Source organism: Schistocerca nitens, chromosome 4 (assembly GCF_023898315.1).
Source record: "Schistocerca nitens isolate TAMUIC-IGC-003100 chromosome 4, iqSchNite1.1, whole genome shotgun sequence".
Classification (NCBI taxonomy): domain Eukaryota; kingdom Metazoa; phylum Arthropoda; class Insecta; order Orthoptera; family Acrididae; genus Schistocerca; species Schistocerca nitens.
In genome coordinates, this window is record NC_064617.1 from 614,528,586 (window position 1) to 614,553,902 (window position 25,317).

Below are 25,317 nucleotides of genomic sequence, written 5' to 3' on the forward strand. Positions count from 1 at the left end.
ACGACGAACCCGTGGACGCTTTTGTCTTCTCCGGTTCATTGAGAAAGTTTACATTTGTGAGTCCTCGATTATACAGTGCGTGATTTACAGGAGCCTAAAAATGCAAAGTAGTGTTCCATGCTACTTAGTTCAAAATGGTTCAAATGGCTCTAAGCACTATGGGACTTAACATCTCATGTCATCAGTCCCCTAGAACTTAAAACTACATAAAAATACTTTAGCTAGCAATTTTGCAAACGACTACATACGGAAACACCAACTATACTAAAACCCACATATCAGTTCTACAGAAATGGACTTTTTCTTTTCGTAATAAACGTTTAGAAAAATTATTCTAACATATTTTACCTAGGGCATTAGTTTTAAAAAGGTGTAAAGCCAAATGGAATTCAAATGGCATATCACAATGTTAATATATACTGACAATGTGTGTGAGGTATAGTCTAACAGATATTGAGTTTCTCACAGATAACTTCTCAAGTAAAAGCGCTCGAAACACTTCTGTATGTAAGATTCTGCAGTTCACATCTAATAATGACGTAAACAATGTCTTCTTAGGTAATTTTAGGGCACCTTTCTATCAGTCCATTTCGAAGACCATTGTATATTCCTCCCTAGATATTTTGAACACAATAAAAGTTCTTTCACACGCTATTATTCTAAAGTCATTGCAGCATAACACGGAATTCATAAAGATATATTTTGAAACAATTTGACTCTGTAACAGACAAAAAAGTCACCCAGAGAAAAATAAGTAACCACTACGTAACAGTTAACTCAATGAATATGATTTTTTGAAAATATTTGCGTCTTTATTGCATTATAGGCAATTACACGTAGGGAGCCGCCCGCATGGCTGGAAGAGGGCCAAGATTTGGTCATACTATCCATTGTGAACAGATACATAGAAAGTTGCTGAAATTTCATGACTGACAGCTGGTAAACCGCATACATTTTTTTATTTAACAAAGGCTCTTTGGATACAAAATTTTTCCACTGTTTACACCAAATAGGTGCTCGACGACTGCGAAAGTGTCACAAATAATCAAGACAAAAGAATACTTTGAGAATTTTAATGTAAATTCCTTAACAGACGTTCTCGCTTCCCACGCCCGGGTTCCCGGGTTCGATTCCCGGCGGGGTCAGGGATTTTCCTTGCCTCGTGATGACTGGGTGTTGTGTGATGTCCTTAGGTTTAAGTAGTTCTAAGTTCTAGGGGACTGATGACCATAGATGTTAAGTCCCATAGTGCTCAGAGCCATTTGAACCAATCCTTAACAGAGCATTAGTCTATAAGCGACAAAAGTCCGGAGTTAAAAAAAAATGAAGTTGCAGGTTGGCGCACGAAATGTCACACGACATGAGTTACGAATTATGCTTCTATTTTGGGATGGAACCCAAAGTAAATACTACAAAAGCAAAATATCCTTAACGGATAACATGTTCAATGTGCACACCCTCCTGTCTTACAGTTTCTTGAAGTCACTTGTACACTGCCGATGACTCTCCCATACAGATATTCAGCAATCACGCAGGGTAACTCCACAACAACGACCTTCAGTTGCAGAGGTTTTTCGTATTTCTGAACGTAGCCCCAGAGGAAAGTTTCATATGGATCAGTTTCAGTGCTTTGGGGCGTCCAGACTCGGCCAAGTTCTCGACACTGTGTTAACCTGGCCGTCATTACACGAAAGCCAAGCCCATGAAGCAGGAGATCAAGAGTAGCGTTTGCAGTGCGTGGGCGTGTTCCATCCAGCATGATGCTCTGTGTCTGCAGCAGTAAACTTGTTGCCACGACTGGGGAAGCATTTTTTCGCAGAATACCGAAATTGGAAGCGTATTTTTCTTTAATGTCCACTACTAGCGAATATCCCAGCTTGTTTGTTTATAATTTCATTCGCGCGACTCAATACCTGATCAGAAAAAGAGCATGTTGTACAGAGCAACCTCTTCCTGGATTGCTCAGTTTGCAAATGTAGTAGCAGTCTGTATCCTATCTCTTGTCAAAAAGTTATGCACCACCGCAGTGCTTAATTTCTAAAATTTTAGGTACCGGAATGCACTTCTTCAACCATACAAGCTTATTCCTCCTCCTCCTCCTCCCAGCCATAAAGCCACAAATTTTGATTTTTTGCAGACTTGTGATAAAATGTGCAATGAGAAATATTTTTACACTATATTGTTTTGAAATTCAGGATTTTAAAACACAATTTCTAATTCTAAAAACAAAAAATGCAAGATTTATTAAAGAAACAGGCCCTACAGTGGTAGTGTTACTTGGGTCCTTAAGTCTTCTCGATACATATCGGCACAAGTCGATAATCTTCGTGAATGTCACGTCATGTTTTCAACCGCTGCCAGCTGCAACGTCCAAATAGTTGCGCTGCAGCTGCTCGGTGAGCGGAAGTTTTGGGTGTCGCCTTTGTATTCCTAGACTTCAGAAAATCTCACCGTGAATTTTCTGAAAATTTTCTGATTGATATATTTTATTAACTAATATCTTTTTCAAATAGTACGTCGCCCGACGCCCCAGTCCGTCACATCATGTTGGTCACCCACTGTCACGTTCACTGATGCCGGCGCAGCGGCAAATTATAGTTAAGCTGCGATTTATTACGCGTGTACTACTTTAAATCTCCCGAGCCGACTTGTGGTGAGTTAAAAAAAGTACCATGATGAATGAGACCGATTCAGCTGTGTGATAAACCAGTATTTATGATCCAGCTACTTTCGCGGCGTCAGAGCCACATCTTCATGGATAGGACTACATGTTTATTTCATAATTTATTTCACACGATAACCAGGACATGCCTCAAAATTCTTTGTCCAATAGTGCTAAAAAAATTTACCGTAAAGAGGTCGGTAAACGAATTCAAAAGAGGGAAAACGCAGGGAACATCATACCGATACAGGAAATCTCAGGTGTAACATCGTCGTGGCAACGTGAGTTCCGCAGTCACCACCTAGACGAACTGAACTGAACCGCCTCGGATTTCCTGCATCGGAATGAGGTTTCCTGCATTCTGCCCTATTTTGACTTGTACTACCGACCTCTTGACGGTTAAACATTGTTAGCAAAATTGGACAGAGAGTGTGGGGTCATCTACTGGGTATTGTTTGAAATAAATACGTATCGGTGAAGATGTGACTCTGATGCCGCAAAAGTAGCCGGCCGGAGTGCCTAAGCGGTTCTAGGCGCTACAGTCCGGAACCGCGTGACCGCTACGGTCGAAGGTTCGAATCCTGCCTCGGGCATGGATGTGTGTGATGTCCTTAGATTAGTTAGGTTTAAGTAGTTCTAAGTTCTAGGGGACTGATGACCTCAGCAGTTGAGTCCGATAGTGCTCAGAGCCATTTGAACCATTTGAACCGCAAAAGTAGTTGGCTCATAAATAAAAATTTTCATATGCCTGAAACGGTCTTTTTCATCATGGTACAGTTTTACAACTTTGGATGCCCTCAACACAAAGTTAGCTAAAATGAGATTAAAAAAAGACCACCTGGGAGGTGCCGGAACTTAAGCCCTGCGCCACCGAAATCTTATAAGGAGGCTGGCCAGTCTCGGAAACGGTAAAACTTTGCACAGAATTGAAATTCCCCGTCCAGCACTGGGTCTTCTTTTCGAACTTGAAGACACTAGCGATGCTTAACGTTTTGTAATGTACGAACACCAGCAGACTGTGAACACTTTCTCTTCAAGACAGTCGCATTGCAGTATGATTGTGGAGGTAGTCTTCTTACTGCCTGCGGCAAGGAGACAGCCTTGTACTGGGAAAGAACAAAACGAAAGACTGTGTCACAGTACCACGTTTTCTCTCTCCTACAGTGGTAGCACAACATTTCTTGCTTTTGTGGAACTATCGAGCTCCCTTTGTCGACAGTTATCACAAATTGCTGGGGTCGTCACACCAAATTTTGCTTTTTTCACGGACGTAAGAGACTCCGAGCAGAATTTTCGAAGGCGTAACTCCACTGGTAAAGCCTCGAGAGTACATTTGAGTCGTGTAACATATCGTGCGCCTCCCTGTAGGACGGAAGGAGAGACGACGGCGAGATGGGCAAAGAGCAGCAGTTACCAGGCGTGCAGGCTGCTCGGCAGTCGGCGCGGGTAGTCGCGCAGTGTGGAGTGTGGTGGCGTAGCGCGGCGCGGCGCAGTACTGTGCGAGGTGCGGAGCGGCGGCGCGGTCAGCTGCGATGCCGTCGCTGTCGTCGTCGGTGCGAGACTGAGCGGCAGTAGGCGGCGGCGGCGGCGCGCGGGCCGCGGGCCGCGGGCAAGGTCGCCGGCTCGCTAACCTTGCGCTCAGGGCCGGCAGCCGGCAGCCGGCAGCCGCCAGCGGTGCCTCAGCTCCATTACCTAGGGCTCGCGCGGCCCGCGTGCCGCGGCCTTCCTCCGCGCGCCGACGCCCGCGTCCGGCATACAGAGCGGCCGCCCGCGCTGTTGCTGGGCCTCCGTTCACTCACCGCGCCTCGCTGCCTCTGCACCTCACTTCGCTCAATCAGTCCCCCATTCCTGCGGCTTAGCGTGCGAAGTAGAAAGATCTCGTGGGCGACTTCCGGTATTCCTCCAGCAACTGACAACATGGGCACTATATACCAGTGCGCTGACTGCCGGCAGAGTACGTTCCCCAGTCAGTTTTCGGACCTTGGGATGTTTCTTAGTGCCAATTCATTTATGTAAGGTACACTACTGGCCATTAAAATTGCTACACCAAGAAGAAATGCAGATGATAAACGGGTATTCATTGCACAAATATATTATACTAGAACTGACATGTGATTACATTTCCGCGCAGTTTGGGTGCATAGATCCTGAGAAATCAGAATCCAGAACAACCACCTCTGGCCGTAATAACGGCCTTGATACGCCTGAGCATTGAGTCAAACAGAGCTTCTATGGCGTGTACAGGTACAGCTGCCCTTGCAGCTTCAACACGATACCACAGTTCATCAAGAGTAGTGACTGGTGTATTGTGACGAGCCAGTTGCTCGGCCACCATTGACCAGACGTTTTCAGTTGGTGAGAGATCTGGAGAATGTGCTGGCCAGGGCCGCAGTCGAACATTTTCTGTATCCAGGAAGGGCCGTACAAGACCTGCAACATGCGGTCGTGCATTACCTGCTGAAATGTAGTGTTTTGCAGGAATCGAATGAACGGTAGAGCAACGGGTCGTAACACATCTGAAATGTAACGTCCACTGTTCAAAGTGCCGTCAATGCGAACAAGAGGTGACCGAGACGTGTAACCAATGGCACCCCATGTCATCTAGCCGGGTGATACGCCAGTATGGCGATGACGAATACATGCTTCCAATATGCGTTCACCGCGATGACGCCAAACATGGATGCGACCATCATGATGCTGTAAACAGACCTGGATTCATCAGAAAAACTGACGTTTTGCTATTCGTGCACCCAGGTTCGTCGTTGAGTACACCATCACAGGCGCTCCTGGCTGTGATGCAGCGTCAAGGGTAACCGTAGCCATGGTCTCCGAGCAGATAGTCCATGCTGCTACAAACGTCGTCGAACTGCTCGTGCAGATAGTTGTTGCCTTGCAAACGTTCCCCTCTGTTGACTCAGGGATCGAGGCGTGGTTCCACGATCCGTTACAGCGATGCGGATAAGATGCCTGTCATCTCGACTGCTAGTGATACGAGGCCGTTGGGATCCAGCACGGCGTTCCGTATTACCCTCCCGAACCCACAGATTCCATATTCTGCTAACAGTCATTGGATCTCGACCAATGAGAGCAGCGATGTCGCGATACGATAAACCGCAAACGCGATAGGCTACAATCCGACCTTTATCAAAGTCGGAAACGTGATGGTACGCATTTCTTCTCCTTACACGAGGCATCTCAACACCGTTTCACCAGGCAACGCCGGTCATCTGCTGTTTGTGTATGAGAAATGGGTGGGAACCTTTCCTCATGTCAGCACGTTGTAGGTGTCGCCAGCGGCGCCAATCTTGTGTGAATGCTCTGTAAAGCTAATCATTTGCATATCACAGCATCTTCTTCCTGTCGGTGAAATTTCGCGTCTGCAGCACGTCATCATCGCTTTGTAGCAATTTTAATGGCCAGTAGTGTATATACAATGATGTGGGAAGCGTTACGGAATAGCGATTTCGACATGTACAGATGCCTGTAATATCGTGTACACAAGGCGTATAAGAGCAGTGCATTGGCGGAGCTGTTATTTGTTCTCAGGTGATTCACGTCATTATGACCGCACGACGGGAATTAACAGACTTTGATCACGGAGTGGTAGTTGCCGCTAGAAGCGTGGGGCATACCATTTCTGAATCTTATTTAATTCTGTATTCCGAGATCCACAGTGACAGGAGCGTGCCGAGAATATCTCTCACTACGGACAGCGCAGTGGCGACGACCTTTACTTAACAACCGAGTTCGGCCGCGCTTGCGCAGTCAGTGGTAACACATAAGAAAAACTGTGTGAAAGAACCGCTGAAATCGGTGTGGTATATACGACGATCGTATCCGTTAGAACAGTGCGGCGAAATTTGGCGTTAATAGGCTATGGCAGTAGACGACCGACGAGAGTGCCTTTGATAACAGCACGACATCGCATACAATGCCACTACTTAGCTCGTGATCATGTTGGTTGGACCCTACACGACTGGAAAAGCGTAGCCTTCTCAGACGAGTCCCCATTTCATTTGCTAAAAGCTGATGGTGGTGTTCGAGTGTGGCGCAGACCCTACAAAGTCTTGCACCCAAGTGTTCAGCAAGGCACTGTGCAACATGGTAGTGGCTCTATAATGCTGTGGACTGTGTTTTTATGGGATAACTGGGTCCCCTGGTCCAACTGAACCGATCATTGACTGAAAATGCTTGGAGGCCATTTGCAATCATTCAAGGACTTCAGTTTTCCAAACAACGATGGAATTTCAATGGATGAAAATGCGCCATATCATCAGGCCACAATTGTTCGCGACAGGCTTGAAGACCATTCTGGACAATTTGAGTGAATGATTTGGCCACGCGAATCACCCGACGTGAATCCCGTCGCATACTTATGAGACCTAATCGAGAGGTCAGTTTGTGCACAAAAACTTGCACAGCCACCGGTTCCGCAATTATGGATGGCTAAAGATTGCAGCATGGGTCAACATTTCTGCAGGGGACCTGCAACCAATTTTTGAGTCTATGCCACGTCGAGTTGCTGCAATACACCCAGCAAAAGGAGGTCCTACACGATATTGGGAGGTATCGCATGACTTTTTTCATCTCTGTGAACATTGATACATAAAGATTCATCAGTGCCTACCGTGACGTTGAATTATGCCTAAGTACGTGGGTGGGCAAGGGAAGCATACGAGGGGCGTTCAATAAGTAATGAAACACTTTTCTTCTCAGAGCAGGTTGGTTTTATTCAGCATTTCAATTCACCACATTCTTCCTCATTCTTTTGGCTACAAACCGTATTTTTCAACAAAATCTCCGTTCAGTGCTATTGCCTTACGCCACCTTCGTGGGCAGTCCTGTATACCCGCACGTTGCCGCTCTACTGGTCGACGTCGGAACCAGCGTGTTGCTGCATCAATAGCCTTCCCATCATCCACGTACTGCTTTCCGAGGAGTGCATCCTTCATTGGGCCAAACAAGTCGCAAGTAGTGACATCATGGCTGCTGGGTGGATGAGGAAGAACAGACCAATCAAATTTTGGGATCTCCCCTCGGATGCGCAGACTTTTGTGAGGCTTTGCTTTGTGGTGGAGAAGGAGAAGTTAGTTTGTATTTTTGTGGCCACGAACACGCTGAAGTCGTTTCTTCAGTTTCCTGATGTTAGCACAATACATTTCACAGTCGATCGTTGCACCATGTGGGAGAACATCAAACAGAAATCTCATCCAGGGTCCCATAAGACCGTCGCCATGACATTACCCGCTGAGGGTGGGAGGGGGAGCAGTGTGGGTAACTCCATAGATTGTCGTGTTGTTTCCGGTTCGAAATGATAAACCTATTTTTCATCACCTGTATCGATGTCACGATCAGCCTCGAAACACACAAGCAACACCGTACATCTGATCCTCCGTTGCTCTTTATGGTCTCGTGTTGGGCGACGAGGGACCCAACTGGCACACGCCTTTTAGTACCCTAACTGGCGGACGAAAGTGTCGGCACTACCATCAGAGACGTCCAACAGCGAGATGTTTGACTGTGATCCGTTGACCACCTAGATTGAGAAAGTCCGTTGCAACGTTCCAGGAGTCACATCTGTGAGTGCCCGGGCGGCATGCGGGAGATCGCACAGGTTTGAGCGCCCTTGTTGCGCTGATGACAGACGCCTCGCCCAACGACTAAGCGCGCTTCCGTAGAAATTCTGCAAGCGCCTATCAGTTCTGCTGTGCTCTGGTTTTCCGCCAAAAGAAACTCAATGACAGCTCTCTCCTTGGAGTGCCCCTCTTTTACAGATGCCATTTTGAGAGCTACGTACAGCGCCGCCACGTACTGAAACTTCATGAAACTCTAGGGGATGAATCGGGAATATTGTACGATATTCCAAAAGAAATTCTGCATTTTTCAACTGAAATTAGTAGAGAAAAATTACATGTTGCCTTACGTATTGAACATCCTTCGTACAAGCTAAACAGAGCCGTATGGGGGAATCATTCTCCGACGGACGTTCCGAAAGTAAAATTCTTCAGTGCTTCCCTTGGCGACCACTGGCAATGTGGTCACCGACGGAAATGCGAGCTGTTATCCGGTAAGAATGGGCACGTAGGACCAGTGTGTCCATCATCTATGAACGCCTACTGACCGTGTAAGGCGAAGATGTCATGTTTCGTCAAATGATTGGTCGCTGGTGTTGCAAATGTTCAGAGAAGAAGGTAAAGTGTTGAGGATGAAGGTTGAAATGGGCGTCCCTGCACATCCACGAATGAAAACATTGCTAGAGTACAGGACATGGTGTTAGCGGACAGGCGGATAACGATATCAGACGTAGCGTCAACCCCACGTTTTATGATACTGCAGTGCCTGTGTTGTTAAAGACATGAAACTTGTTTGCAGTTTTGAATACGGACAACCATCAGCTGTATAAGGGAATGACAATAATGGAAATTTACGCTGGCCCGGGACTCGTGGATAAATACTATACTACAATGCAAATGTTGTTAAAAAGAACAATTCAGTATTCCTCCAGACTGAATGTAGCCGCATGCCTGCGCTGCAAATATCGTATTTGTTTGCCGCCTCGCCTTAACGGGAAGTACATAATGTTTGTACGAGTAAAGTTTGTGACACGGTAAAGACTGCGTATGAAAGTTTGTGTCTGACCGTGAGTCGTGTATGTATAGCTAAAACGGCTAAAGCGACCACTAGCGTAAAGTGGGAAATTTGGGTTCGAATACCGATCCGGTCGAAAATTTTCAGGTGCAGCTGTTATATTATTTCAGCGTCCAAAGCAGTTGCATCATACAAACTTCCCTTTAGTTAGGTCTGAAGCTGACTGGTAATGTTCAAAGCTAGTTATCAGATTTCCTATAAGCGATTTTGGCTTGTAAATATTTTACGAAAAGTCAACATTTACTTATGTATATCGTGACCTCACATCATTGCGAGCAGTTGGTTAATGAGGTTAAAGACGACTGCGAATATTGGCGCTTACACATCGCGTGAATTGTGGCATCGGTGGAGAGGACTCATCGTGATTCCAGAGAAGTGTCGTTTCCCAGGAGACGTTGCAGATTGCATCCATTACGTGGCAGCACGCCGAGAGGACGAAAGCGAAAACTGGGTCGCCTGGTGAAGGCGAAGGCGAGGACGGGAAACGGTCGGAGCGCGTCCTCGTAGGAGAGTTTTCCCGCGAAGGCGCCGCAACGCGCCGCGCCGGCCAGGCTCGTGTGACGTGTCGGCGGGTCGCGCAAGCGGACGCCGCCAGCGGACCCTCTGCGGAACTGCGCCACTGGAGTGCAGGCTGCCGGGGAAAGCCGGCCGCAGCCGTGGGACCGGGGACCGGCGGACGTGGGAAACGAACGGCCACCGGCCACTGGCGCAGGCTACTTCGTGCCCGCTGCACCGCCAAGGAATCGTCGTAACCGCACTTGAGTGGGCACTGTGAAGATGTCTTCTGTGCTTGCCTCGAGATACTCTACAGTTGAGTATACATCCCCCATAGAGCACAAAAAAAAGAAGTACAAGCAGTGGCGTAATTGGGATACGGCAATCAGGGCGTCGTTTGTGCACCGGTGCACTTTTGTAACAGCCAAAAAGGAAAGGAAAAGAAATGAGAAAGAACAATATAAAATTGGAAGAGGGAGTAAGCAGGAGGAGGGGAAAGACAGGGAGACGATGAAGAGGTAGTAGCAGTAAGTAGAAGTGGAAGTGGAAGAAGAAGAGGCAGAAGTGAAAGGAAAAGCAAAGAATTGGCGTACACTTAATTAAATTGGCGTGGAGATATTTGAGAGAAAATCACCAGGGGATCCGGACTGGACTGTGTTGAGGAACAGATCCATAACCGCTCCTGTTTCCATTTACCGTAATTTACCACTTGTGTCATGTATCAATTCTTCGCTACAACTGTCAGCTCGTGATGGTCGCCCCAGTATCTGGAGGATGGGGCAGGGGGGAAGCGGGTGGGGGGAGGGGGAAGGGGATGGAGGCTATATCCCTGAATATATGATGCGACAGTCTCCCTCGTCCTCCTAAATGAAAATCTACATCTACATCTACATCCATACTCCGCAAGCCACCTGACAGTGTGTGGCGGAGGGTACCTTGAGTACCTCTACCGGTTCTCCCTTCTATTCCAGTCTCATATTGTTCGTGGAAAGAAGGATTGTCTGTATGCCTCTGTGTGGGCTCTAATCTCTCTGATTTTATCCTCATGGTCTCTTCGCGAGATATACGTAGGAGGGAGCAATATATTGCTTGACTCTTCGGTGAAGGTACGTTCTCGAAACTTTAAAAAAAGCCCGTACCGAGCTACTGAGCGTCTCTCCTGCAGAGTCTTCCACTGGAGTTTATCTATCATCTCAGTAACGCTTTCGCGATTACTAAATGATCCTGTAACTAAGCGCGCTGCTCTCCGTTGGATCATCCCTATCTCTTCTATCAACCCTATCTGGTACGGATCCCACACTGCTGAGTAGTATTCAAGCAGTGGGCGAACAAGCGTACTGTAACCTACTTCCTTTGTTTTCGGACTGCATTTCCTTAGGATTCTTCCAATGAATCTCAGTCTGGCAACTGCTTTACCAACGATCAACTTTATATGATTATTCCATTTTAAATCACTCCTAATGCGTACTCCCAGATAATTTATGGAATTATCTGCTTCCAGTTGCTGACCTGCTATTTTGTAGCTAAATGATAAGGTATCTATCTTGCTATGTATTAGCAGCACATTACACTTGTCTACATTGAGATTCAATTGCCATTGCCTGCACCATGCGTCAATTCGCTGCAGATCCTCCTGCATTTCAGTACAATTTTCCATTGTTACAACCTCTCGATACACCACAGCATCATCTGCAAAAACCCTCAGTGAACTTCCGATGTCATCCACAAGGTCATTTATGTATACTCTGAATAGCAACGGTCCTATGACACTCCCCTGCGGCACACTCTTACTTCGGAAGACTTCTCTCCATTGAGAATGACATGCTGCGTTCTATAGAACTCGCGGCGTCTTATATACTGTGCGGGACGCTTACCGTTTCGCTACCAACTGTGATGGAAGCCTACAGAGCAGGTCAAGGGAGAGAGATTTCCTCAGAATGGCTGGTTTCTTCAGCGTCAGTTGGAAATAATCTTTTTAAAAGTAGCATTTTACAGTGGAGTGTTACTAACGTGCGTAGGGAACGTTTCAATAAAATTGCCTGCATGTGGCTACTGACTCTGATTAGCCCAAAAGCCGGAATGTTAACAATTTTCATACAGCGGGGTGGAGCTCGCAAAGTAAAGGAGTCGATTGGCAGCCCTCCTGTGTGTTGAGGTCATGAGGACCCCGGAGCGGAGATACTGATTCGAGATACTGATTCGAGAGTACTACTAATTTAGTAATACTGCCTCCCTCTTTCTGCCACCTTTTTTTGAGTCGACTGCATGCCTTGCGGTCAGTATACGGACACACTGTCTGAGCTTTGTTACTAAGAGAACAGGGTTAGGTGAAGGGAAGGTAGTGTGCTGCTCAAATTATCTGGGGCTTTTCAGACTATCTCACTTAAAGCTTCGTGTGTGGTCTGGGAATCTACCGATAGACTACATGACCAGATTCCGGGCCACTGCGTATTAGCTTAAGATGAGAGAACGAGATAAGGTAACCATAATAGCAGGTGCATAAAATACAGACACACGCCACTTAAATAGGCGACGATGAAATAGTTAACAACGGGAATTGAATAGCAGGGAATAGGACCAGAAAGCTAATACATTAGTTCTCAATATCAGTGTACGTATAGGAACGAGTCACAACGACCCCAGTAGAGGCATGGACCATTTCCTGACTGATGCGCCTCGTGATGGCTGGGTGTTGTATGATGTCCTTAGGGTAGTTAGGTTTAAGTAGTTCTAAGTTCTAGGGTACTGATGACCATAGATGTTAAGTCCCATAGTGCTCAGAGCCATTTGAACCATTTGAACCTGACTGATGCATTTACACCGCATCCATCTCAGTGAAAGGGAAGGATGTAATTGTGGGGAGAGACGCGTCCCAGAGCACGTCGTATTATTCTGCACGCTTCTCACAAACAGACCAGACGACTAGAGCGCACATACGAGGCTTTATGTTATGCGATTAGATACGAAACACCATGGACAGATATCAATAGTAGGGCAGACTCGATCCCCAAGGTCCTGCATCTTCGGCACTCAAAAGAGCGACAAAAAAGACCTGACACGAGGCCCAGGACATAGCAAACCAGTTATATAATATACACCACACGGGAAGATGACGAAACTGATGACCCAGGCAACAATAGAGACGACGATGACGACAGATTCTTTGATCAAACAATCTGGTATTGAGTTCAATAATTAATTATTTGTGAGTTTTAAATATGTTTCAAAAGCTGTATGTTTTTTATTTTCTATTTTTACACTGTTTTCTTCTAACCTGCTAACATTTTTTGTTTAATACCTTATGTTCCCTATAAATAATTTAATTCTCATTGTAACTCAGTGTCCTAACTTTGATTTATTTTATTGCTGAAAACAATATTTGCTTATAATATGGAACAATTTATGTTATTAGATGCAAAGTTGTAAAATGACCAAATCTTTTAACATATTAGGCCACAGTTCTTTAAATATGCAATAAATGAAAGATAAGTAGTGATGTGGGTTAAACAAAAAATGGGAATATGTCAGCAGGGCGGGGAGAACACGAATCCTAAGTCGCCAAGGACGCTAGTTATCCTAGTTACGCCACTGTGTGCATGTGCCTATTATGAACGAGATTCAATGCATCGTTACGGGCTGTCCCTCTGAAGAAGGTTTATCTTTCTGCTTCGTTGCTCTGTCTTGACATTCGAAGAGAATTAGCTCAAAAATGGTTCAAATGGCTCTGAGCACTATGGGACTTTTTATTTATTTATTTATTTTTTTTATAACTGTGTGCCCGACCGAGACTCGAACTCGGGACCTTTGCCTTTCGCGGGCAAGTGGTTTACCAACTTTTTTTTTTGGCAGACACTCTATCCATTTTTTTTCCGCCGGCAAGCGCTCTACCGGTTTTTTTTTTTTTGTGAGTGAGTGGTTTTATTTATTCATTTTATATGAAGGAAGGTAGGAGAAACAGAAACCTTTATTATTTACAAAATAAACACAGTACGTCCTGCCACAAGATAACTGTTCTGGAAGGATCCTCGCTGCCGTCCTACCATGCAGCATGAAATAACAAAATCGAAGTGGGGCCACCTCCGGCACCCTAAAGAAAAGTATGTTGGATATGAAAACAAAATTTGAAATACATCCATTCGATAACTGTTCAAGCGTGAGTTTTTCGTAGGTCGCATACTCGCATAGTGTTCGTAGTCGATCACTTTAACTTGGTCGGTTTCACAACGACAGCACCGCCGCTAATCTTTGCGCACCCGGCACACCCCAGGTATATGGCGGGTCCGCAAAAACCGTTACTAGAAAATTGGCATACCAATCCTTGTACTTTTGTAGCCGTAATAGTGTTGTGTGTCCATCTTGCAAGTATTGCCAGTAATCCAGGACGTGGAGTAAGTTCGTACGTGAGTCTCTATAGATGTAATGGACCGTCATACCTGTGATCCACGCCACCGCGTTCGTCTTATGACGCGGAAAATACGTTTCCTCTGGAAAAAATACTATGGCAGAAGAGACTGCTGTATAGATAGTGCGCCGCATGAACGCTATTATCTTTCTTGCGAGAGTCCAGACAGCCAATGCCTCGCCGCAGACCAGCCGATGGTCGTCCGTATCCAGCACGCCGCATTGCTGACACAAGGGCGAATCCGCCAAATGTATTGCGTACTTTCTATCGTTTGTAGGGTATTTTCGGTTGACGACAATGTACCATGTTGATCTGACTGATGTAGGTAGGTGGGGATGGTGGACCGTGCGCCACACCACGTGCCAATTAACAGCTGGATGTTTGCGTTCCATCCTATTCCGGGCGATCTGTCGAAGAAGCAGATGGTACACGTCCTTCGATGTCGACTGTCGGGTCGTCGGTAAACGCTCTCCAACGTAACTGTGTTCCACGATGAACGTGCGTACATACGTTAAAGGGGGCGATATATGGCCGACACTGACTGGAGGAAGATGCGATGTTGGTACGAGTTCTTCGATGATCGTCCCCGTAAGCGAGTGGTTCCTGGTGCGCCACCATTTGAGCATAGTATTAATAAACATGGCACGCGCCTTCTCGTGCACGTTCACTAAACCAACGCCCACCTCTCGCGCTGGGAGGGTAAGCGTGTTGTACTGTACCTTAAAGAGTTGTCCCAGGCACACATAGTACCCAAAAGCCGCCTGAATCCTCATAGCCATCGTACGCGTCGAGGGGAGAAGGTGTGTCAGGTGGCACATCATGGGCGCGAGATAAAGGTTGACCAATAACACTCGCTGCAGCATATCCATCGACCGTAGGGCGTTTAGTCGTACTGCCGTACGGACTATGAGTAACAGCCTTCGGTAGCTGTCCACAGCCGTTCCCGCTGTCTCCTTATGAAAGGTGATACCCAAACAGCGGAGGGTTTGCATCGCAGGTAAGGGTCCTTGCGTTCCTGGTTCTAGTCCACGCCCCACATACATGAATTGTGATTTTCGGTAGTTGACCTCACTTCCAGCTGCCATACCATACGTCTGTAGCGAATCCAGTGCTGTTTGAGTCTCCCCCTCCTTCGTACGAGGAACAAAATGTCATTCTCGTATGCTCTGCATTTGAATGATAAGTGCCCTAGGGAGAACCCGGTAAGACGGCGGCGAAGGCCTGCGAGGCACGGTTCTAAGGCGATCGCATATAGGAGGATCGACAAGGGGCAACCCTGTCTGACTGATCTTAAGATCTTAAAATACTCAGTTCTCTCTCTGTTGACCACCATCGCTGACCTGGCGCCATGTAACAGCCGCGTCACAGCAGTAGTCAATAATGGCGAGACACCCATCCTGTTCAGCACCGCCGCGAGGTACACATGATCCACGCGATCAAAAGCATGATCGAAATCTACAGCAACCATCGCCCCCCGGAGCGGCATGCAGCTGCGGGGGCGACGACGTCACGATAGTCTCCCAAGGCTGTGTGGATATTACTGATGCCGCCAAGACAAGTCTGATCGGCATGTATTCGATGCTCCAGCGACTTTTTGATACGACTTCCCAGTATGCGCATGAAGATCTTGTAGTCACTATTAAGGAGGGTCAAGGGGCGATAATCACAAGGCCGTTTGTCACCACGGGGCTTCGGTATCGGTATCATGAGCCCTTCCGTGAATTGAATGTGAACCGGTACTTCTTGCCGCAGAAGCTCATTAAACATACATAGCCACATCGGTGTCATAATGGTCACGAAGGCACGGTAAAATTCCAACGGGAATCCATCTGGACCTGGGGACTTGTTGCAAGAACCTCGTGTAATCGCTTCCTCCAGCTCTTCACACGTAATTTCAGATAACCCGTCTGCTTCCCCGTTCACACTCGTCGCGTCTGGGATCTCTTCCAGGACGTTCCCCAGCTCCCTCGGACCCTCCCCGTTGCTCGCATAGAATCTGCTAAAATGATCCGTGAACGCCTGTGCTATGCCCCTTTGTGTTGTAAAACGACGGCCATCGCCGAGATCGATCTCATGTATTAAATTCCTGCGTCTTCTTCGTCTTTCCTTTATCACGTAATGCATCGAGGGAACCTCGTTGGGCAGGAAATCCTGCGACCTCGCGCGTATCATCGTACCTGCCATCCTCTGCTTCGCAAGTTGTACCAGCTTCGCCTTAACTCTGTGGACGGCCGTCTGGCGTTCTGATGTAGGTGGTTGAGCTACAGTTCCCGGAGAGCCGTAAAGTAAAACTCAGTGGTCGTGCGCTGCCATTGAGAAACCTCCTTCCCGTAACCTATTAACGTCCTCCGTAAAGCTGGCTTCGCGCACTCGATCCACCACTGCAGGATAGAACCGAAAGAATTTCGGCGACGGAGACAGCCATGCCACGCGTCCTCCACCATGCGTCGGCATTCTGCATCCCGCAGGTGGGAGACGTTCATCTTCCAATTACCCCTCCGTCTCCGTACCTGCTGTCTATCAAGGTTAACCGTACAAATATATGCCTCGTGGTCCGTAAACGCTGCCGGCCATATTTCTGCGTCCACCGTCGACACTGCTAACGCCCTTGAAACGTAGATTCGGTCCAAACGGCCCGCGGAGTGGCTAGTAAAAAATGTATATCCTGGTTGGTTGCGATACTTCAGGTCCCATGTATCGACTAATTCCATCCCGTTGACCAGCTCCCTAAGTTCTGGGCTAGTAGTATAGTTAGGTTGTTGGTCCTTTCTGTCAAGCATACAATTAAAATCTCCGCCGAGTATGCAACCATCGTATCGTCCCTGGAACAACGGTGCAACCTCATGGGCGTAAAAATCTGCTCTGTCTACATCTACATCTACATCTACATTCATACTCCGCAAGCCACCCAACGGTGTGTGGCGGAGGGCACTTTACGTGCCACTGTCATTACCTCCCTTTCCTGTTCCAGTCGCGTATGGTTCGCGGGAAGAACGACTGTCTGAAAGCCTCCGTGCGCGCTCTAATCTCTCTAATTTTACATTCGTGATCTCCTCGGGAGGTATAAGTAGGGGGAAGCAATATACTCGATACCTCATCCAGAAACGCACCCTCTCGAAACCTGGCGAGCAAGCTACACCGCGATGCAGAGCGCCTCTCTTGCAGAGTCTGCCACTTGAGTTTATTAAACATCTCCGTAACGCTATCACGGTTACCAAATAACCCTGTGACGAAACGCGCCGCTCTTCTTTGGATCTTCTCTATCTCCTCCGTCAACCCGATCTGGTACGGATCCCACACTGATGAGCAATACTCAAGTATAGGTCGAACGAGTGTTTTGTAAGCCACCTCCTTTGTTGCTGGACTACATTTTCTAAGCACTCTCCCAATGAATCTCAACCTGGTACCCGCCTTACCAACAATTAATTTTATATGATCATTCCACTTCAAATCGTTCCGCACGCATACTCCCAGATATTTTACAGAAGTAACTGCTACCAGTGTTTGTTCTGCTATCATATAATCATACAATAAAGGATCCTTCTTTCTATGTATTCGCAATACATTACATTTGTCTATGTTAAGGGACAGTTGCCACTCCCTGCACCAAGTGCCTATCCGCTGCAGATCTTCCTGCATTTCGCTACAATTTTCTAATGCTGCAACTTCTCTGTATACTACAGCATCATCCGCGAAAAGCCGCATGGAACTTCCGACACTATCTACTAGGTCATTTATATATATTGTGAAAAGCAATGGTCCCATAACACTCCCCTGTGGCACGCCAGAGGTTACCTTAACGTCTGTAGACGTCTCTCCATTGATAACAACATGCTGTGTTCTGTTTGCTAAAAAATCTTCAATCCAGCCACACAGCTGGTCTGATATTCCGTAGGCTCTTACTTTGTTTATCAGGCGACAGTGCGGAACTGTATCGAACGCCTTCCGGAAGTCAAGAAAAATAGCATCTACCTGGGAGCCTGTATCTAATATTTTCTGGGTCTCATGAACAAATAACGCGAGTTGGGTCTCACACGATCGCTGTTTCCGGAATCCATGTTGATTCCTACATAGTAGATTCTGGGTTTCCAAAAACGACATGATACTCGAGCAAAAAACATGTTCTAAAACTCTACAACAGATCGACGTCAGAGATATAGGTCTATAGTTTTGCGCATCTGCTCGACGACCCTTCTTGAAGACTGGGACTACCTGTGCTCTTTTCCAATCATTTGGAACCCTCCGTTCCTCTAGAGACTTGCGGTACACGGCTGTTAGAAGGGGGGCAAGTTCTTTCGCGTACTCTGTGTAGAATCGAATTGGTATCCCGTCAGGTCCAGTGGACTTTCCTCTGTTGAGTGATTCCAGTTGCTTTTCTATTCCTTGGACACTTATTTCGATGTCAGCCATTTTTTCGTTTGTGCGAGGATTTAGAGAAGGAACTGCAGTGCGGTCTTCCTCTGTGAAACAGCTTTGGAAAAAGGTGTTTAGTATTTCAGCTTTACGCGTGTCATCCTCTGTTTCAATGCCATCATCATCCCGGAGTGTCTGGATATGCTGTTTCGAGCCACTTACTGATTTAACGTAAGACCAGAACTTCCTAGGATTTTCTGTCAAGTCTGTACATAGAATTTTACTTTCGAATTCACTGAACGCTTCTCGCATAGCCCTCCTTACGCTAACTTTGACATCGCTTAGCTTCTGTTTGTCTGAGAGGTTTTGGCTGCGTTTAAACTTGGAGTGAAGCTCTCTTTGCTTTCGCAGTAGTTTCCTAACTTTGTTGTTGTACCACGGTGGGTTTTTCCCGTCCCTCACAGTTTTACTCGGCACGTACCTGTCTAAAACGCATTTTACGATTGCCTTGAACTTTTTCCATAAACACTCAACATTGTCAGTGTCGGAACAGAAATTTTCGTTTTGATCTGTTAGGTGGTCTGAAATCTGCCTTCTATTACTCTTGCTAAACAGATAAACCTTCCTCCCTTTTTTTATATTCCTATTAACTTCCATATTCAGGGATGCTACAACGGCCTTATGATCACTGATTCCCTGTTCTGCACTTACAGAGTCGAAAAGTTCGGGTCTGTTTGTTATCAGTAGGCCCAAGATGTTATCTCCACGAGTCGGTTCTCTGTTTAATTGCTCGAGGTAATTTTCGGATAGTGCACTCAGTATAATGTCACTCGATGCTCTGTCCCTACCACCCGTCCTAAACATCTGAGTGTCCCAGTCTATATCTGGTAAATTGAAATCTCCACCTAAGACTATAACATGCTGAGGAAATTTATGCGAAATGTATTCCAAATTTTCTCTCAGTTGTTCTGCCACTAACGCTGCTGAGTCGGGAGGTCGGTAAAAGGAGCCAATTATTAACCCAGCTCGGTTGTTGAGTGTAACCTCCACCCATAATAATTCACAGGAACTATCCACTTCTACTTCTCTTATCCGAGCCTGACGGTGCGTATATGTTGATTAAACGTATTCCTCCTATGGTCACGGCTGTACCACGGGCAGAAGGCAAATACTCTACTTCGTCTGCACGTAACCCGTCCTTTAATAATATAGCTGTGCCAACGCCTCTCTCGTCACATGGGGAACAGTAAACGTCGTAACCGTAAAAGTCCGAGGGGGGAAGTACCCGAACTTCTTGTAATAGTGCGATGTCTAAATCCGCAGCCTTTATCATGTCACTGAGCATCTTGATTTTTACCGGCGTCCCAATGCTATTGATGTTAACAGACCCTATCCGATAAGTTTGTTGCATGGCGGTCTACGTAGATAGGGTACCGTACGGTCGCTAATTTTGCCGTACATAGGCTGCTGTCGGACTAACGTCCCCCGCCGTCCCCTCATATGGTCTGCCATTATTCCGTGCACTCTGCCGATCTTACACCGGGAGAGTGCGTGGGAGCAGTTCCTCCGGCATCATCTGTCCCCCACGGGGGTGGCTCTTCTGACCAGTCCCCTAGTGTCCCATCGTTGTCGTGCGGTGCAGGCGCCGTAGCCTCCTCAGTAGCCTGTTGCCGTCTTTTGAGCTCCTTCGCTGTGTCTGGAGCATCATCAGCGGTAGGTCGTGTCGCCGTCCCGCTGGCCACCGTTGCATCCACGCTAGGCAGTTCTTCTGTATCCATGGTCGTCTGTTCTGTACCCGTAGATTTCTCAGAATTATCTGCTAGATCAGAGTGGTCGTTCTCCACCGTGAGGCGGCGCTTCTTCCAGCGTTTTGGTGAGCGCTGTTTACGTTGCCGGGCCTCGGAATCAGAGGTCAGCATGATCTCCAGTTGTTCGTGGGGGACGTCAGAATCGTGCGCCGTCGTATTATCGACGCCTCCAAGTGCCTTATCGGAAGGGGCCGCAAGCGGAACCGAAGAGAGGGCGTCCTGTGACTGCTGCAGGCGGTCCAGCGCAACGTCGTCTTTCTGTGGCTCGCCACGATCCGCCGCTGTCTGTGTGTTCTGGTACGCGTCTGTCTCGCGGCCCACGTCATCGCGTAATGCGGCGACGTAAGTCATGGGGAGCACAGTCGGATGCGACGTGAGGGGTGGATCATCCCGTGGCAGCTGTAATAACCTTCGTTGAGCACACTCAGAACGTATGTGTCCCTCCTTCCCACATCCAGAGCACGTCCTTGGTTGTCCGTCGTAAATGACAATCGCCCTACAACCGGCGATGTACAAGTATGACGGGACGTGTTTTCGGAGTTCAATCCGTATTTGTCTGACGCCATTGAGGACAGGATACGTCTTGAAACTCGCCCATTTTTCAGCCACGTGGGATAGGACCGTTCCGTAAGGACGCAGGGCGTCTGTTACCAATTCTTCTGGCACTTCGAATGGAAGCTCAAAGACGCGGATCGTTCGGAGTCCCATGCCGGCGTGTTCAACTATTACCGCTCCAACATTCCCGTCCGAATGACAGAAACGAAGTCCTTGTCGGTGTCGAAGTAGTAGTTCGTCACATGCCGCTTCATTTATAAGCTTGACATAAACCACGCTGCTGACTATAGATAAGTGTATTCCAACTAGAACGGCAGGTTCGATTTTCACCTCGTCCCGTAAATAACGTTCGATCTCGTAAGCCTTCGGTCGAGCATATTCGTTAGCAAAACTAAATTTCAGTGTCGATTTGCGGAACGACAAGGCCATGATTCGTTCTATGTATTACCGCGACACACCGCTACACACGGAACGTAAACACCTCTCGCGCAGACGTGCGGCAGGGACGTAAACACCGTCCGAACCGCTGCGCCGCCGAAGGCTGACTGACTTAACATCTATGGTCATCAGTCCCCTAGAACTTAGAACTACGTAAACCTAACTAACCTAAGGACAGCACGCAACACCCAGTCATCACGAGGCAGAGAAAATCCCTGACCCCGCCGGGAATCGAACCCGGGAACCCGGGCGTGGGAATCGAGAACGCTACCGCACGACCACGAGCTGCGGAGTGGTGGTGGTGGTTGTTAGTGTTTAACGTCCCGTTAACAACGAGGTCATTAGAGACGGAGCTCATGCTCGGGTTAGGGAAGGATTGGGAAGGAAATCGGCCGTGCCCTTTCAAAGGAACCATCCCGGCATTTGCCTGAAGCGATTTAGGGAAATCACGGAAAACCTAAATCAGGATGGCTGGAGACGGGATTGAACCGTCGTCCTCCCGAATGCGAGTCCAGTGTGCTAACCACTGCGCCACCCCGCTCGGTATACGAGCTGCGGACTGAGAATTAGTAATCAGAAGAGAAACGACCAAAGGAATAGTGTTTTCAACTCCGTTTAGGAACTGGTAAGCGTTCCTATAATTCCCCAGACTTACGCTCCGTAGCTCATTGCTCAATTCAAGCTACAGTAGTTTGGAAAAATGTTAACTATCCACTTACTTTACGAGATAGCTTGATACGTTCGTAAATTTCTATGTGCTAACGGGAAATTCTATCTGTCGATAAACACCTTCATTGTAAGAGTTGTGCAAAAAAGCATACAGTTGTTTGTTAGCAGTCACATCAAAAATCGGAAGCCATAAATTTCGCAGAAAAGCATAAAGTCGAGTAAGGTGTAATGAAGAAAGATTTTAATTTTAAAAAGTGATGTCCGCAGCTCGTGGTCGTGCGGTTGCGTTCTCGCTTCCCACGCCCGGGTTCCCGGGTTCGATTCCCGGCGGGGTCAGGGATTTTCTCTGCCTCGTGATGACTGGGTGTTGTGTGATGTCCTTAGGTTAGTTAGGTTTAAGTAGTTCTAAGTTCCAGGGGACTGATGACCATAGATGTTAAGTCCCATAGTGCTCAGAGCCATTTTTTTAAAAAGTGATCATACATTGACGGAAGTTCAAGAACGCCTTGAACCAACACTGAAGAGGTTTTTCTTTGTCGTCAGTCTTCTGACTGGTTCCATGGAGTCCACCTCAACTTCCTGCACCGGCCTCTTCATCTGAGAATAGCTCTGGCACCTGACGTCCTCAGTTTCGTATCTCTCTGTCTACAGTTCTTACCTGAAGTGGCCAGTGAACTAGGTGCCTGGGGAGTGGTAGGGGTACACAGTCAAACATCATTCGCACAATAACAGTATTATTAAAATAAACCAGAACTGCACTCATAAGTAACAAAATAGAAAACATTTTGCCCACAACTTTGTAATGCAATTATAAAAGCCAGCAAATGTTCAGTTAGCTTCATTTTATAATCAACCAAATGTGGGCAGGACTCAAACTCTGCACCGGTCCACAGTGTAGACACGTCGTTTTACTGGACCTAGCCAAATAGCACAGTCATTGGCACTTCTAAAATATAGAAATAGAATAAATTTAACAAGCACACAATAATCAATTCACAAAAGGGCCGGCTCTTCAAGGTTCCTTCCAAATTATACGTTCCATTGCCCGCGACCAGAAATATATTTAAAATAACCTTTCATCATACTAATAAATAATCTAAACCCCACAAATAAGTCTAAGCTAAAACAACAGTGCTTGTATCTGATGACACAAGCTATTAACTCTTCAATAATAAACCAAGTCCTGGAAAACCTAGTAGCCTACAAGCGTAACGCAGCTAGGGTGAAGTGCTGATGACAGAAGCCTAATCAAATAGAAGTAAGCAAAGGAACAGCATCAACTAGGACGAGTTACGATATTTGCATAATAAAAATCTTAAAACCAGCCGCTCTAATTGAGCGAGTCAGACCAGCTGTACCACTCAAATCTATTCCGTCATCCACCCCGCTACTCAAGCAAATAAACGACCATTTTAAACCTAAGGCAAAAAAAAAAATTAATTCTGAACAGCGATAACAGAAACAACTTAACAGGTGGAAGAAATTCAACATGAAACAATGACTAGTCTGTTCCTTTCAAGTCTTCCAGAACCAATAACAAACACGAAGTAAGACACCTACTGCAACTCAATGGTGAACGAAGTCCAGCAGACAGGAGTAAACAGACAGGGCTGGATGTTAGAGTCGGCCACGCGGCACAAGTGCACAGAAACAGCCAATGTTCTGAAACGTGCTCACCAAGTTTGGTTCTTTTTGGTTTGGTTGGAGCTGTCCTAAGTTTTAACTGGTTCATCAATCCCCCTACTTTGGCCGCAGCCAACGACCCAACGATTCGTTGGCCCGAGGTACAGCTGCCCGCTTCGCATCCTGTCTTCATGGTCTCATAGCTGTCGACGCCACACGCTGTTTGGGATGCGCCCTTCCAGCTTGTCTGCGCGGATTGGAGTAGGCGCTCTTGTTTCCAGCTGGAAGTTTCCTTCTTGACCGCCAGACAGTCTTCAACACGCGAACCCGCTACCACTGTAAAAGTCTCGGAAGTCAACGCGCACGCCCTCACTGGTGCCACGCGTTAAGCCGTTGCTAGATAAGTCAAGAGCGTAACCATGCCCAATATCGATAAGAGCCTACATGGCTTCTTACTCTCTACAGTTCCGTCTAGAACAATAGTAGTTATTCTCTGACGTCTTACTATATCTTCTGTGATTCTCCTTATTATTGCTCTCTACGTGGCACGTTCGTCAATGATTCAACAGAGAACCTCCACATTTCTCAATCTATTCATGCACCTAATTTTCAGCACATCTCTAAAGCACCATATCTCAAACGCTTCGATCATATTCTTTTCTGATTTTCCTACGATTCACGGTTCACGTCCGTACAGTTATGTGCTCAAAACGTACATTCTTAGGAATTGCTTCCTCAAATTAAGGCCGATATTTGACTTTATTAGACTTCTTCTGTCCAGGAATGGCCTCTTTGCCTGTGTTAGTCTGCTCACTTGCTTAGTCTGTGATGTGTTATTTTGCGTTCAAGATAATAGAAGTCCTTCACTTCATCGAGTACGTTGTTTCCAACTTTGATGTTAATGTTACCTCTAATCTCATTTCTGTTCCTCCGCATTCCTTTCATCTTTCTTCGGTTTACTCAGAATCCATATTCGAGCACTGATTAGATCAGTGCACGTCAAACTTTTGTGCTCAGGAGCCAATACTTAACATTTTGGGAAGGTTCCTCTGGGCGCATGTGTACCAATCTTATTAATTAGTAACCTACATAAATTAGTATGTTGTGAGCCGCAATATACTAGATATAGTAAGAGTGCAGTAAGTTGGTCGCCATCCATCAAGGACTGGTCGTTGAAAGTGGGCACCATTCAGAAAACATCTTGTCAACTATTCTCCGTTTCAGATTTCGGCCACTCTCAGTGACCCAAAGATGTGACTCGTTAACTGCCTGACAAACTGTTGTTATGTTGTCTGTATGAGCGGATTATTAACTGACTAATAACAGCAACTGCGCTTATACTTAAATGCTTTGCGCAATATGTGACAGTATCACGAAAGTTTAACGTATGTTTTGAATTTCATTTTTCATCTCATTCCGTTGAAGAGCCAAAGAAACTGATACACCTGCCTAATATCGTGTAGGGCCCCCGCGAGCACGCAGAAGTGCCGCAACATTAAGTGGCATGGACTCGACTAATGTCTGAAGTAGTATTGGAAGCAACTGACACCGTGAATACTGCAGGGCCGACCATAAATCCGTAAGCGTACGAGGCGTTGGAGATCTCTTCTGAGCAGCTCGTTGCAAGGCATCTGGGATATGCTCAATAATGTTCACGTCTGGGG

The 25,317-nt window shown here is 46.7% G+C and overlaps 1 protein-coding gene across 1 annotated transcript in view; it reads right to left on the minus strand.

Moving 5' to 3' along the window:
* The window catches only part of LOC126252471 (uncharacterized), a 751,218-nt gene extending 746,637 nt beyond the window's left edge, over nucleotides 1-4,581 (minus strand). Inside the window, exons 1-2 of the mRNA XM_049953366.1 lie at nucleotides 4,355-4,581; nucleotides 4,077-4,293 (exon numbers count right to left, since the gene is read on the minus strand). Of these exons, the coding sequence (XP_049809323.1) occupies nucleotides 4,077-4,293; nucleotides 4,355-4,581 (444 nt within the window). The remainder of the gene's footprint in view (nucleotides 1-4,076; nucleotides 4,294-4,354) is intronic.
* Between the last annotated feature and the right edge of the window lie 20,736 nt (nucleotides 4,582-25,317).